The sequence below is a fragment of the Phocoena sinus genome, chromosome 18 (assembly GCF_008692025.1).
Source record: "Phocoena sinus isolate mPhoSin1 chromosome 18, mPhoSin1.pri, whole genome shotgun sequence".
NCBI lineage: Eukaryota > Metazoa > Chordata > Mammalia > Artiodactyla > Phocoenidae > Phocoena > Phocoena sinus.
In genome coordinates, this window is record NC_045780.1 from 68,786,031 (window position 1) to 68,800,540 (window position 14,510).

The 14,510-nt window shown below is 42.5% G+C and overlaps 1 protein-coding gene across 3 annotated transcripts in view; it reads left to right on the top strand.

Annotated features, from left to right (window-relative positions):
• The first annotated feature begins 6,528 nt into the window (after positions 1-6,528).
• CLYBL (citrate lyase beta like) overlaps positions 6,529-14,510 on the top strand; it is a 251,284-nt gene continuing 243,302 nt past the window's right edge. For 2 of the 3 annotated variants that reach the window (XM_032611653.1, XM_032611652.1), the window contains exon 1: positions 6,549-6,624. In XM_032611653.1, coding sequence (XP_032467544.1) covers positions 6,563-6,624 — 62 coding nt within the window. In that variant the 5' untranslated portion in view covers positions 6,549-6,562. Of the gene's footprint in view, positions 6,625-14,510 lie in introns of all 3 variants that reach the window. The other variant, XM_032611651.1, reaches the window with a different exon arrangement.

Sequence of the window (14,510 nt, forward strand, 5' to 3'; positions counted from 1 at the left end):
CCTATTATCTAGTAATTTAGAAATGGATAAGTGCTTTGTAAAAAAGAAAGTGGATCAGGGGAAGGGTCGGGAGAGTCCCGAGAGTGTGTGTGGGAAGCAGGGGGAAACCTGCCTATGACACTAGGGGGCACTGCAGCACAGTTTTGGAGGCTGAGATTAGAAAAGGATCTTACACAATCAGCATTTGATGAGCCAGAAGGAATTTTAGAGGTCAGCTAGTCTAACTTCCTCAGTTTATAAAGAGAAAGCTAAGGCTCAGAAGGTCCACAATGTGGTCTCTAGTTATTTTGCATTTGGCCTAAATTTGAGAGACAGTCTCCTGTCTCCCCAAGAAAGCCAGACATAGTCATCACCTTATCAAAGGCAGCGCCTGCCAGGAGGTAAGGCTGGGAGGGTTTTGTATCAGAGCAGCAGGAGGGATGGATGATTTCAGAGTGTAGTTCCATCTATGCCACTGTTGAAAAATTATTCCACAGAACCTCTAATATTCCTCTTTCTAAGCGCAACATTCTGAAGTCTTGAATCAGTGACACTGGCCCTCCAGCCTTTGAGACGCAACTTTGGCGAAAATAACCTACATCAGCCAGACACCAAAAGGAAGGGGGAAATGAATTATGATAAAGAGGCTTTGGTGTTTGTAACAAAAGAATAATGCAGCTTCATTTTCCTAACTTATGGCTTTAAATGGTTATTTAAGCTCGAAATGGTTATAGTAAACCATGGTTTGATCAGATATTTTTATCCACTATCTCCTTGGGTGTGTGACTGTTTCCCAAAACTGTAGTTGTAGTTGAGCCAGTACAAAAACTCAATATTTCGACGATTAACGGTGAGAGTTATTCGAGTTTCATGACATTTATAACACCACGTGGTAACAATGTAACGTGTTTCCACTCAGGAGACGTGTATATTGTAGGGCAACATTGGTTGAGACTTGGGCATTCCTGTGGTTTACAATCTGGAGCAGTGTTCTCTCTGCTTTCTCTGCTTTTCTCCTAACACTTTCAGGCTCACTTTCCACGTCCCGGGAGCTATCCCATCTCTGCAGAGCCTACTGGTTTCCCTGACCCTCTCACATAGAGGGAATTGCAGCATCCTTTCTATTTCCATATCCCTTTTCTCCATATCACCAGCAGACCTCAGAACCCACCTATTTTTCCCACTTACACCTGTCTACCTCTTTCATGGATAGCTTCTTTTCAAAATGTCCTTTTTAAAAAATTAAAAATAGAACTACATATGATCCAGCAATTCCACTCCTGTTTGCATTTTCTTATGCAAAGAAAATGGAAACCCTAATTAGAAAAGATATATGCAACCCAATATTCATAGCAGCATTATTCACAATAGCTAAGATATGGACGCAACCTCAGCGTCCATCAACAGGTGAATGGATAAAGATGTGGTGTATACATACAATGGAATATTACTCAGCTATAAAAAAAAAGAATAAAAAATTGCCTTTTGCAACAACATGGATGGACCTGGAGGGTATTATGCTTAGTGAAGTAAGACAGAGAAAGACAAGTAAATACTGGATGGTTTCGTTTATATGTGGAATCTAAAAAATAAAACATGAATGAATATAAGAAAATGGAAACAGACTCATGGACACAGAGAACAAACTAGTGGTTACCAACGGGGAGAGGGAAGGGGGGAGGGGCAAGATAAAGAAAGGGGATTATGAGGTATAACTACTAGGTATAAAATAAATAACATACAAGGATGTAATGTATGGCACAGGGAATATAACCAATATTTTATAATAACTTTAAATGGAGTGTAATATATAAAAATATTGAATTACTATGTTTTTTACACCTGAAACTAACATAATATTATAAATCAACTATACTTCCGTTTGAAGATAAATAAATAAAGATAAAAAGAAATAAAATCTTTTTTCTTATTTGGTAAAATATGAACATCATAAAATTCACCATTTTAACCATATTACGTGTGCAGCTCAGTGGCATTAAGTACATTCACACTGTTGTGCAACCATCACCACCATCCGTTCCCAGAACTGTTTTCATCTTTCAAAACTGAACTCTGTACCCATTAGACACTAACTCTCTATTTCCCCTCCCTCCAGCCCCTGGCAACCCCCATTCTCCGTTATGTCTCTATGAATTTGACTAGGAAACTCATATAAGTGAAATTGTACAGCATCTGTCCTTTTGTGACTTGCTTATTTCACTTAGCATGATGTCCTCAAGGTCCATCCATGTTGTAGCACGTGACTGAATTTCATTCAGATTAGCTTCTTGAGGTCAGGAATCATGTCGATAAATGTTTGAGTTGAAAAAAATGGGTGGATATCAACGTAATGAGATCTGTAGATAATCTCAAAAGAGAGGAAGTTAACACTGACTGCCCCGTGTCAGCAGGGTGAGCACACGTGACCTGCTGCTTCACCTCCACCTTCCAGAGCTCGTGCAAATGTCTCTTGTGAATGACCCCAACCCGGTACCACACAGGCAAGGAAATTATGGGAGAAGTGGTCCTAGCCGAGCTGGGCCGACACTGCGAAAGCCACCACAATGTTATTAGAGTGTATTCCAGACAGGAGAGAGCTTCCATGTTGGCCAGATACAGATAAGAACCAAACTCTCTCTTTACAATTTTACATTTCTGTTAACTGGAAGAATTTTCCACAGGTGGTCTCTGGCTCCATGCCTTTCAAACTTTGTTTCTCTTCTACTACTCACACTTCTGGTGCCAGGTGCCCCAGGGGCACATCCTCTGACCTTTGCATCTTTATGCTGGTGAGTCAGCACAGTGGATAGCAGAATTTCTGAAAGCCATTCCTAAACTAGGACTGCTAGTAATAACCAAACATGGAAATGATTGCAGATCACATAAACGTATTCTATTAAATCTAAACCAAATATATCCCAGCTCATCTTCTCCTTGGCCAGACTCCCAAAATACCTGCAGCCACTCCAACGGCACCCAACACAAAGGAAGTCCAAGAGAGGAACAGTTGAAGTAGACAAAGAAAGTGTCTTAACCAATGGTAGTTAAAATATTTTACTTTGGTACAGTTTACAAAAAAAAAAAAATGCCCTTGTGAACACATTGGTGGGGACTTGGAGGGGACCAGTGCAACTCAGTGGCCCTGAGGCTTAACGGGCTTTGGGTAAATTTGCATCTTGCTCTTTCTATGCAATGTATTATTTGAATTGATTTTTAATTTTTTTTTAATAAATGTATTTATTTATTTTTATGCGGTATGCGGGCCTCTCACTGTTGTGGCGTCTCCCGTTGCAGAGCACAGGCTCCGGACGCGCAGGCTCAGTGGCCATGGCTCACGGGCCCAGCCGCTCCGCAGCATGTGGGATCTTCCCGGACCAGGGCACGAACCCGTGTCCCCTGCATCAGCAGGCGGACTCTCAACCACTGCGCCACCAGGGAAGCCCATAAATTTATTTTATTTATTTTACTTTTGGCTGCGTTGGGTTGTTGCTGTGTGTAGGCTTTCTCTAGTTGTGGCGAGCAGGGGCTACTCTTCATTGTGCTGCGCATGCTTCTCATTGTGGTGGCTTCTCTTGTTGTGGAGCACGGGCTCTAGGCACGCAGGCTTCATTAGTTGTGGCACACGGGCTCAGTAGTTGTGGCTCGCAGGCTGTAGAGCACAGGCTCAGTAGTTGTGGTGCATGGGCTTAGTTGCTCCGTGGCATGTGGGATCTTCCTGGACCAGGGCTTGAACCTGTGTCCTCTGCATTGGCAGGCGGATTCTTTTTTTTTAAACATCCTTATTGGAGTATAATTGCTTTACAATGGTGTGTTAGTTTCTGCTTTATAACAAAGTGAATCAGCTATACATATACATTTATCCCCATATCTCTTCCCTCTTGCGTCTCCCTCCCTCCCACCCTCCCTTTCCCACCCCTCTAGGTGGTCACAAAGCACCGAGCTGATATCCCTGTGCTATGCGGCTGCTTCTCACTAGCTGTTGGTTTTACATTTGGTAGTGTATATATGTCCATGCCACATTCTCACTTTGTCCCAGCTTCCCCTTCCCCCTCCCCATGTCTTCAAGTCCATTCTCTACATCTGTGTCTTTATTCCTGTCCTGCCCCTAGGTTCTTCATGACCTTTTTTTCTTTTTTTTAGATTCCATATATATGTGTTAGCATATGGTATTTGTTTTTCTCTTTCTGACTTACTTCACTCTGTATGACAGACTCCAGGTCCATCCACCTCACTACAAATAACTCAACTTCATTTCTTTTTATGGCTGAGTAAAATTCCATTGTATATGTGTGCCACATCTTTATCCATTCATCTGTCGATGGACATTTAGGTTGCTTCCATGTCCTGGAAGGTGGATTCTTAGCCACTGTGCCACTAGGGAAGCCCAAAAAATAAAAATAAATAAATAAAAGTAAACCTTTAAAAAAAACCCACAAAACCACAGCAGTGCTGGTGAGAATGGGCACAGCTACAATTTCTTCAAGCAGAATCTGAAAGATATTGAATCATTTAGCAAATAAGTCATTGGAGGTTGTATTTTACCTAAAAAGCCATAAGGACCAGGGCATTTTTAGTAAGGATAACAACTCATATGGCAGTTCTCAGAATTATAATGAGGCTAGAGGAACATTTTCATCTTATATTTATTAAATACCTACAGGTTACAAGTCATTGAGCCAGGTGCTGTGGGCACACAGCAATGACAAGATATACTGGGTCCCTGCTCTCAAAGAGCTCACATTCTATTCCTGTAGATGGCGTTTCTAGACCAGAGCACTAGCAGCCCTTCTATGAGTGGGATTGCCCAAACGTCCCTAGCCCTGCGCCCTAAATGACAATAATGCACTCTGAAAGCCCACCTGATTATGGGCAGTAGTTCCTTCCCACCTTGAGAACCACCAGGGGAAAGGCAACAATAAGAAAGTAAATTCCCAAACTGATAAACATTGTGATGAGGGCTGTGACAGAAATGATCAGGTTGCTGTGCCAGTGAAATAGACCAGGGGGATGCTCTAGTTTGGGTTGTCAGCTCAGGCTCTTTGAGCAGGTGGCAGGTAGGGTAAATGTCCAGGAGGATGCGACAGTATAGCCATAAGCGTTCTGGAGATAGGAAACAGCATGTGCAAAGGCCCTGAAGTGGGAGGGGGCTTATCGCACTAAAAAAACAAATAACAAAAACAAAAAAAACCCACAGAAAGAAGATGGGTAGGGCTGAGATAAGGTTGAAGGGACAGGCAGGGGCCAGATAGAGTAAGGACTTCAGGGTCATGGTGAAGAACTGGGGTTTTATTCTAAATGCTTCTGTCAAAATTTCATAAATAACAGAAGTAAACCCAATGAATCCCCAAAGTAGTAATTGGTAAAAGTTTATTGTGCCCACATCAAAAAGACATTTTGCAAACTGGGAGCACTCAAACAAAAACATGGAATGAGGCTCAGGGATATATTGTTATAAAGCAGCTTATTTAGTGAGAAGTAGTGACTGTTTATTCTTCACAGTGATTGGTTACAATACTAGAGTTTTCTTCAATATAGGGAATTTGTCAGTGGTTACCTTGGGAAATAGTTCAAGTTTTTGCTTATGATTTCCAGAGGCATAAGCAAGAAATGACCTAGGTCAAGTTGTCTTGCAAAATAAGCTAAATTAGGCTTTGCTTGTATGATGAAACAGATTTTGTCTGCTCAGGGAATTTTCAAGGTTGTTCTTCATTTTTTTTGTTTGTTTCTGTTTTTCATTTTAACACTTCTCATTGGAAGTCACCAAAGATTTTTAAGAAAGGAATTGGTGTGATGATAATAATAATGAGACGTAATTAACATTACTGAGCATGTGTTCTGGGCCAGAAGAGTTTTACGCTCTCAGTATATTAACGCAACATATCCTTATAATAACCCTATGAGTACTATTCATATTCCCATCTTACAGGAGGAAACTTCAGCAGGGAGAGCTTAAGTCATTTGTCCAAAGTCACACAGCTGGTAAGCTGTTTTAATACCTTAGCATTCTCCTGACTGTGAAGCCCGAGTTTTGACAGACTGGCAGGAAGGAGTTGGAGTGAAGCGCTGTGTTCGCTGCCCCGTGTCTTCAACAAGCATTTCTCTGGCCCAGAAAGCTGCCAGCAGCAACTATTCTGACCCTATTACAGTCATATATGTCCCATAATGGATTGACTGTTAACCGAGGCACGCACACGGTGAGACTCACAATCTTTGTTAGGTATAGTATTTAAACAAAAACAACAAAGAAATCCCTAGAAAATCTGGCCACGTCTGGCTGGGAAAATGCAAGGTCTCTCAAAACCCGCCCTAAAAACCCAGAAGCACGGGAATGGTTGGATTCAGTCACCCCAAAATCCACCCATTCGGACTCTGCTCTGCCTCGCGTTACAGCCTGGAAGTTCTGACAGCCGGAGGGGGAAGGTGCGCAAGAGCAGGGGGGCGTGGCTTGCGGGGACGGGGCGGGGCGTGGAGACAAGGGCTCTGGGCAGGACGTGCTCGGGACGCGGCGGCGTGGGGGCGTGGCGACAGGGGCGGGACGAAGCGGAGATGGACATGGCGGGGGCGGGGCCCGCGCGCAGACAAGATGGCGCTGCGTCTGCTGAGGAGAGCGGCGCGCGGAGCGGCGGCAGCGGCGCTGCCGAGGCTGTGAGTGCAGGTCCCCAGTCCCCCACTACCCGGTCAGGCTCACCGTGGGTCGGTACCCGGCTCAGCGCCGCGCAGGCGCGGCCTCCTCGCCCACTGGCGGGAACTCCCGCCAGCCGGGAGCATCGTTTGCCTCCCGCGCGCGCGGGCTCGACCTCTGCCAAGGTCGCCGACCCCCCGCTAGGGTCGCCCCACACTGTCAGTGCCTCCCTGTGGGAGGGCCCTTACTTGGGCCGGGAAAATGGGTACAAGCGTTGGATCTCTGAGACCCAGAAAACAAAATTAGCGTCCCCACACGTGGAAACCGTGAACGTATGCGTGTTTTATAAAAGGGGGCCTGGAGTCAGCCTCTCAGAGGATGCTGAGAGGCGGCTCGCCTCCACGGTTGTTGGGCACAGCGGTTCCCAAACTGTCCGGTCTCAGGACCCCTTTACAGGCTGAGAAATTATTGAGGACCCCGAAGGGCTTTTGCTTGTATCTGTTGATTTTAATGGTATGAGGAATTAAAAATTTTAAATATTCATTTAAAAATAACAAATCCATTCAAATTTAACGCAAATTGCATCTTTAATGAAAATAACTATTAAAAAAAAGTGGCATGGTTTTATATGTTTGAAAATCTCTTCGGTTTAATTAAGGACCATTGGAGTCTCATATCAGCTGCCTTGGAGGAAGTTTGCCAAGAAATTTCAGGCCCATGCACAGTCTATTTGGAAAAGGGAAGACCTGGCAGACCCTCTCAAAGGGTCTCAGGGCACCCCACCCCCGCCGCCAGGTGTCCTCAGATCACACTTTGAGAACTGCTGGTTGAGACTTGCTTGTTTGCCAACTACATGCACATAGGTATCTCATTCTGTTCGCCGATCACCATGTGAAGAAGCTGGGTGAGTCATTCATAAAGATGAGGAAACTGAGGCTCGGAGAGGCTAAGTGACTCCCAAAGCAGAGAATGGCAGAGTTGGGTTCAGAAACCAAGTCAGTGGCTCCTGGTCTGGAACTTTTTACATCTGCTTGCTCCGTGCTTCCTGACTCACTGGTGTCCCATACCAGGACCCACCTGGTTTTATGCATCCCACCTTCCCATTTCCTACATCTGGGCCTGGTAATGTCTCTGGACACCGGAGCTCACCCCTGGAGCCAGAGGAGCCCCTGAAGGGGTGTATCCAGACCCTTCCAGAAAGTCCTTTCCTGGCCTGTGAAGGGGCCAGCTTCTGTGGCCTCTTCAACAATGGGTCAAATGACCACACCCAGTCACCTACTTCTAAGGCTCTTGGGGCTCAACTCGTAATGCTCGTCATCTCCCTTAGCACATTGGCTCATTTTCAGCACACCTACACACCCCACCAAGGCCATGGCAGCAGGCTTTCATGCAGGGCCCTTCCCAGAGCCTACACCCCAAGTTAAATCCTGTGGGTCCTGGCACCTTCAGAACACGTGGGGATGGGAAAAGTAAATGTGCCCAAGGTCAACTTAGAAAAGTTAGCCTAGACATGCCTTAATTTCTATCCCAGTTGTATTGCACTTCAGCTTCAGGCCAGTGGACTGGCTTCTGTTGGCTTTTTTCTTCTGTTTTTAGGGTATCAGCAACATTGCTTGTTAAGCAAGTGCTGAAACCTCTTCCCGACCCTCCAACATTTGCCTCTCTTGCTGTCCCTGATACTTCCCCGCCTATCCTGTCTCCAGCCTTGCAGCTCTCCATTGCCACTTCTCAGTTTATATAAATACCCTGTCCTCAAGTTGGGGGAACATAACTGCCTACAGGTAGGTGTGCTATTGCTAGGGATGTCTTTTAAATCCTCAAAGAAATATGTGTGAATAGTAACCCATGCATATATACACATCTAGAAATATTTCTGATGTAACCATCTGTATCTATATATATTAAGCTAAACATGAGTTCATACTGTCTCCAGTTCTAATCCATTACCACATGAATCGTTCTAGCCTCTTCACTTGCTTGCTTGTAAATTTTCACTCCCCCAGTGAGAAACCTGGCTCCCACCATGCGCCATACAGTTACTCAGTTATTCAGTTTCAGCACACACATGTAGCAGTATCTGACTTGTTAGACCATACTCCATGGGAAAAAAGCTTTATCAACTAGAGTGCAGTGCTTAGGTGTAGTTCCTTTCCCTTTAGTCTTGTAGGTTCCACTCTCCACAGTTACTTAGGTTAGCACCTTTTTCTTCCATCCCCCTCAGTGAAGTTGTTTCATATATTCATCATACAGTAAGATTTTCTTTTCCCTTTTCTTGTCTAGTTGCACTAGCTAGTGGTTTTAGTAGCATGTTAAATAGGAGTGATGAGAGGGGGCATTCTTACCTTGTTCCCAATCTTAGGGAAAGCATCCAGTTTCCACTGTTAAGTCTGATGTTAGTTGTAGGTGTTTTGTAGAACATTTTTATTCCCTATTTACTGAGGTTTTTTGTTTGTTTGTTTTTAACATGAATCAGTGTTGAATTATGTCAGGTTCTTTTTCTGTAATCAATTGATATGATCATATGATTTTTCTTCTTTAGCCTGTTGATGTGGCGGATACATTAATTGATTTCTGAATATTGGACCAGCCTTGTATACCTGGCATAAATCCCACTTAGTCATGGCATATAATTCTTTTTATACATTGTTGGATTTGATTTGCAAATATTTTTTGAGGGTTTTACATCTGTATTCATGAGCGACATTGGTCTGCACTTTTCCTTTCTTGTAATGTGTTTATTTGGTATTGGTTTCTATATGTCTCATGTCTTTTTTGTTCCTTTGTTCCTTTTCTACTGCTTTCTTTTGCATTAAGTGAATATTTTCTTATGTAATACTTTTTAGTTCTTTAATGATTTTTTTCTACTATTTTTTTTTTAGTGGTTGCTCTAAGGCTTACCATATGCATCTTTTAAAAAAAATTATGGGGCTTCCCTGGTGGCGCAGTGGTTGAGAGTCCGCCTGCTGATGCAGGGGACAAGGGTTCGTGCCCCGGTCCGGGAAGACCCCACATGCTGCGGAGCAGCTGGGCCTGTGAGCCATGGCCGCTGAGCCTGCGCGTCCAGAGCCTGTGCTCCTCATTGGGAGAGGCCACAGCAGTGGGAGGCCCATGTGCCGCAAAAAAACAAACAAACAAAAAAATTATGGTAAAATATGTATAACATAAACTTTGCCATCTTAACCATTTTGACTGTACAGTTTAGTGGCATTATCATATTCACTGTCCCCCTGATTTTTTCGTCACTCCAAACAGAAACTCTGTACCCATTAAGCAATAACTCCTCCTTCCTAGCACCTGGTATTCTCTACTCTACTTTTTGTGTCTCTGAATTTGCCTATTTTAGGTATTTCATAGAAGTGGAATCATGCAATGTTTGTCCTTTTGTTTCTCGCTTATTTCATTTAGCATAATGTTTTCAAGAGTTTTCCACGGTGTAGCATGTATTAGAACTCCATTCCTTCCTATGGCTGGGTGCTTCATTGTATGTATAACCTGTTACCACATACATCTTAACTTATCAGAATCTACTTTTGATTTATACTAACTTAATTCCAGAAGATGGAGAAATGTTATATCTATATAGTTCTATTCCCTTTTCTTCCTTTTTATGATATTATTGTTATACATATTATATTTATATATGTTACAAATCCAGTGATACTTTGTTGTAGTTATCATTTTTTTAACATTTTTATTGGAGTATAATTGCTTTACATTTTTGTGTTAGTTTCTGCTGTATAACAGAAACAGCTAAAGTGAATCAGCTACATGTATATATATATCCCCATATCCCCTCTCTCTTGTGTCTCCCTCCCAGCCTCCCTATCCCACCCCTCTAGGTGGTTACAAAGCACTGAGCTGGTCTCCCTGTGCTATGTGGCTGCTTCCCACTAGCTGTCTGTTTTACATTTGGTAGTGTATATATGTCAGTGCTACTCTCTCACTTCATCCCAGCTGACCCTTACCCCTCCCCGTGTCCTCAAGTCCATTCCCTACGTCTGCGTCTTTTTTCCTGTCCTGTCCCTAGGTTCTTCAGAACCTTTTTTTTTTGATTCCATATATGTGTTAGCATCTGGTATTTTTCTCTTTCTGACTTACTTCACTCTGTATGACAGACTCTAGGTCCATCCACCTCACTACAAATAACTCAATTTCGTTTATTTTTGTGGCTGAGTAATATTCCATTGTATATATGTGCCACATCTTCTTTATCCAGTTATCTGTCGATAGACACTTAGGTTGCATCCATGTCCTGGCTACTGTAAATAGTGCTGCAATGAACATTGTGGTACATGACTCTTTTTTTTTTTTACATCTTTATTGGAGTATAATTGCCTTACAATGGTGTGTTAGTTTCTGCTTTATAACAAAGTGAATCAGTTATACATATACATATGTTCCCATATCTCTTGTGTCTCCCTCCCTCCCACCCTCCCTATCCCACCCCTCTAGGTAGTCACAAAGCACCGAGTTGATCTCCCTGTGCTATGTGGCTGCTTCCCACTAGCTATCTGTTTTACGTTTGGTAGTGTATATATGTCCGTGCCACTCTCTCACTTTGTCACAGCTTACCCTTCCCTCTCCCCATATTCTCAAGTCCATTCTCTAGTAGGTCTGTGTCTTTATTCCTGTCATACCCCTAGGTTCTTCATGACATTTTTTCCCCTTAGATTCCATGTATATGTGTTAGCATACAGTATTTGTCTTTCTCTTTCTGACTTACTTCACTCTGTATGACAGAATCTAGGTCCATCCACCTCACTACAAATAACTCAATTTCGTTTCTTTATATGGCTAAGTAATATTCCATTGTATATATGTGCCACATGTTCCTTTATCCATTCATCCGATGATGGACACTTAGGTTGTTTCCATCTCCTGGCTATTGTAAATAGAGCTGCAATGAACATTTTTGGTACATGACTCTTTTTGAATTATGGTTTTCTCAGGGTATATACCTAGTAGTGGAATTGCTGGGTCATATGGTAGTTCTATTTTTGGTTTTTTAAGGAACCTCTATACTGTTCTCCATAGTGGCTGTATCAGTTTACATTCCCACCAACAGTGCAAGAGGGTTCCCTTTTCTCTACACCCTCTCTGGCATTTATTGTCAGTAGATTTTTTGATGATGGCCGTTCTGACTGGTGTGAGGTGATACCTCATTGTAGTTTTGATTTGCATTTCTCTAATGATTAGTGATGTTGAGCATTCTTTCATAGGTTTGTTGGCAATCTGTATATCTTCTTTGGAGAAATGTCTATTTAGGTCTTCTGCCCATTTTTGGATTGGGTTGTTTGTTTTTTTGATATTAAGCTGCATGAGCTGCTTGTAAATTTTGGAGATTAATCCTTTGTCAGTTGCTTCATTTGCAAATATTTTCTCGCATTCTGAGGGTTGTCTTTTTGTCTTTTTTTACGATTTCCTTTGCTGTACAAAAGCTTTTAAGTTTCATTAGGTCCCATTTGTTTATTTTTGTTTTTATTTCCCTTTCTCTAGGAGGTGGGTCAAGAAGGATCTTGCTGTGATTTATGTCACAGAGTGTTCTGCCTATGTTTTCCTCTAAGAGTTTTATAGTGTCTTACATTTAGGTCTTTAATCCATTTTGAGTTTATTTTTGTGTATGGTGTTAGGGAGTGTTATAATTTCATTCTTTTACATGTAGCTGTCCAGTTTTCCCAGCACCACTTATTGAAGAGGCTTTTCTCCATTGTATACTCTTGCCTCCTTTATCAAAGATAGGTGACTGTATGCGCATGGGTTTATCTCTGGGCTTTCTGTCCTGTTCCATTGATCTATATTTCTGTTTTTGTGCCAGTACCATACTGTCTTGATTACTGAAGCTTTGTAGTATAGTCTAAAGTCAGGGAGCCTGATTCCTCCAGCTCTGTTTTTCTTTCTCAAGATTGCTTTGGCTTGTAGTTATCATTTATATAATTTTATGTCTTTTAAAGAAACTAGGAGAAGGAGATGCAAATACACACACACACAAACACACACTTACTTTATAGTATTTGTTATAGCAACCTTCTTATTTACTGTTCCCGGTTCTTTTCAAATGTTCCTGTGGATTTGAGTTACCATCTGGTGCCATTTCTTTAACCCAGTACATCTTTGCTCCTACCCACATCTTTTGTGCTGTTATTGGCAAATATATTACGTTTCTAAATGTTATAGGCCTAACAATACAATTATATAATTTTTTTTATATTGTTGCTTTTAAAATTAGACAAGAAGAGAAAGGTACAGAAGTATGCATTTAAACAGTGTTTTATAATTACACAGTTACCTTAACCATTGCTCTTTGTGTATGTGTATGAATTTGAATTATTGTTTGGGATTAATTTCAGCCTGAAGAACTTCCATTAGTATTTCTTATAAGGTGCGTCTGCCATCAACTGCCCTACACATGTGCATAGACTTTTAGGTTCCCAGGAATATGTCAGAGCTTTTCAAACTCTATGGATATCTCATTCTCCAGCTTTTCTGTTTAAGCTTTTTTTTAGCCTGTTGTTTACCCCAACTGTTATCTACTATCTCAGGTAGCTGTGATGTTAAATAATTGCTTCTCATGGTTTTTGAAAAATGACTTCAGGAAAATGCTGTTACCACTGTTCAACTCTGAGTCAGGTCAGGGGGGTCTTCCAGGGAACCACCAGACAGGTCAAGTAGTGGCAGTCCTCTGGGAGTGGAGCTTTGAAAGAGCTCCAACCCTGCCCTGCCCCCTCCAGTGGCTGCCAGGCTGCTGGTTTTCGCTGTAGTTTTAGCTGTTGGTTTTCAAGGCTACCACCAAACTGGGGAAAGAGGTGTTGACCCAAAACAAATAGACTGCCAGAAAGTTCTCTAGCAGAAATGGGTTTATTTGGGATCAGCAGAGAATTGCAATTCAGGGTCAGCAACCATGGCAATACATGTTCAACTTCCTGCATGACAAGGGAAGGAGAATGCTTTTATAGAGAAGGAAAGCAAGTTGGGAGGACCGTAGTAAGCAAAGAGTCCATGGCTTTTCATTTATTGAGTCCTTGGCAGGAAAGAAGAGCAGTCTTCTTCTTCCTCTTGGGCTCTGCAGTGGTGCCAGGTCATGAGAGTTCCCCCTTCTAGTTTCCCAACTCTATGTAATTAAGGTTTTTGTTTAATTAATTTTTCATATTTCCACCTTTTGATCAAGATTTTTCTCTGAAAGCATTGCTGATCAAGTCAGGTTTTCTCGTTTCAGCAGCTTTTTGTGCTGCAGTGTCTGGAAGGACCTTTCCGACGTATAGTGTTTCATGTTGTAGGGAAAGTGCACAGATTGGGAACCTATTAAGGTCACATTCCAGTAACAAGGAGGGGCCAGAGGGGGAACTCTCAGGCACTTTTTATCTGAAGTCTATGTGTTAACAAGGTCATAGACATTGGAGATCATCTGAAGTGTTACGTCATCAAAGGTTTGGCAACAAACTTTCAAAAGGCCTGGTACAGATTTCTTGGGAAAGCTGTCTGATCAGTTAGCATCTGCTTCAATTCTGGGAAATCTTTACTTTCAGGTCACCAGGTGACATTCGGTTCCAGTCAGAACTAGGTGCTTTCTTGAGGTGTGTCACATGAATACAGGAGTCTGTTTCTTGGGGTTTGGTGGCACAAGGGTTGGTTAACAGTATTTGATAGGGGTCTTTCCAGTGAGATTGAAGAGAGTTCTTCTGGAGGTGTCTTTTCCAATAGATGAAATTTCCAGGTTGCAATGTGTGATGCTTAAGGTCTTCATTTCCTGAAGGCACACTGTGAAAAGATTGCTCTACCAAAACATGGTTACTTTTTTTTTTTTTTTTGTGGTACGCAGGCCTCTCACTGCTGTGGCCTCTCCCGTTGCAGAGCGCAGGCTCCGGACGCACAGCCTCAGGGGCCATGGCTCACGGGCCCAGCCGCTGCATGA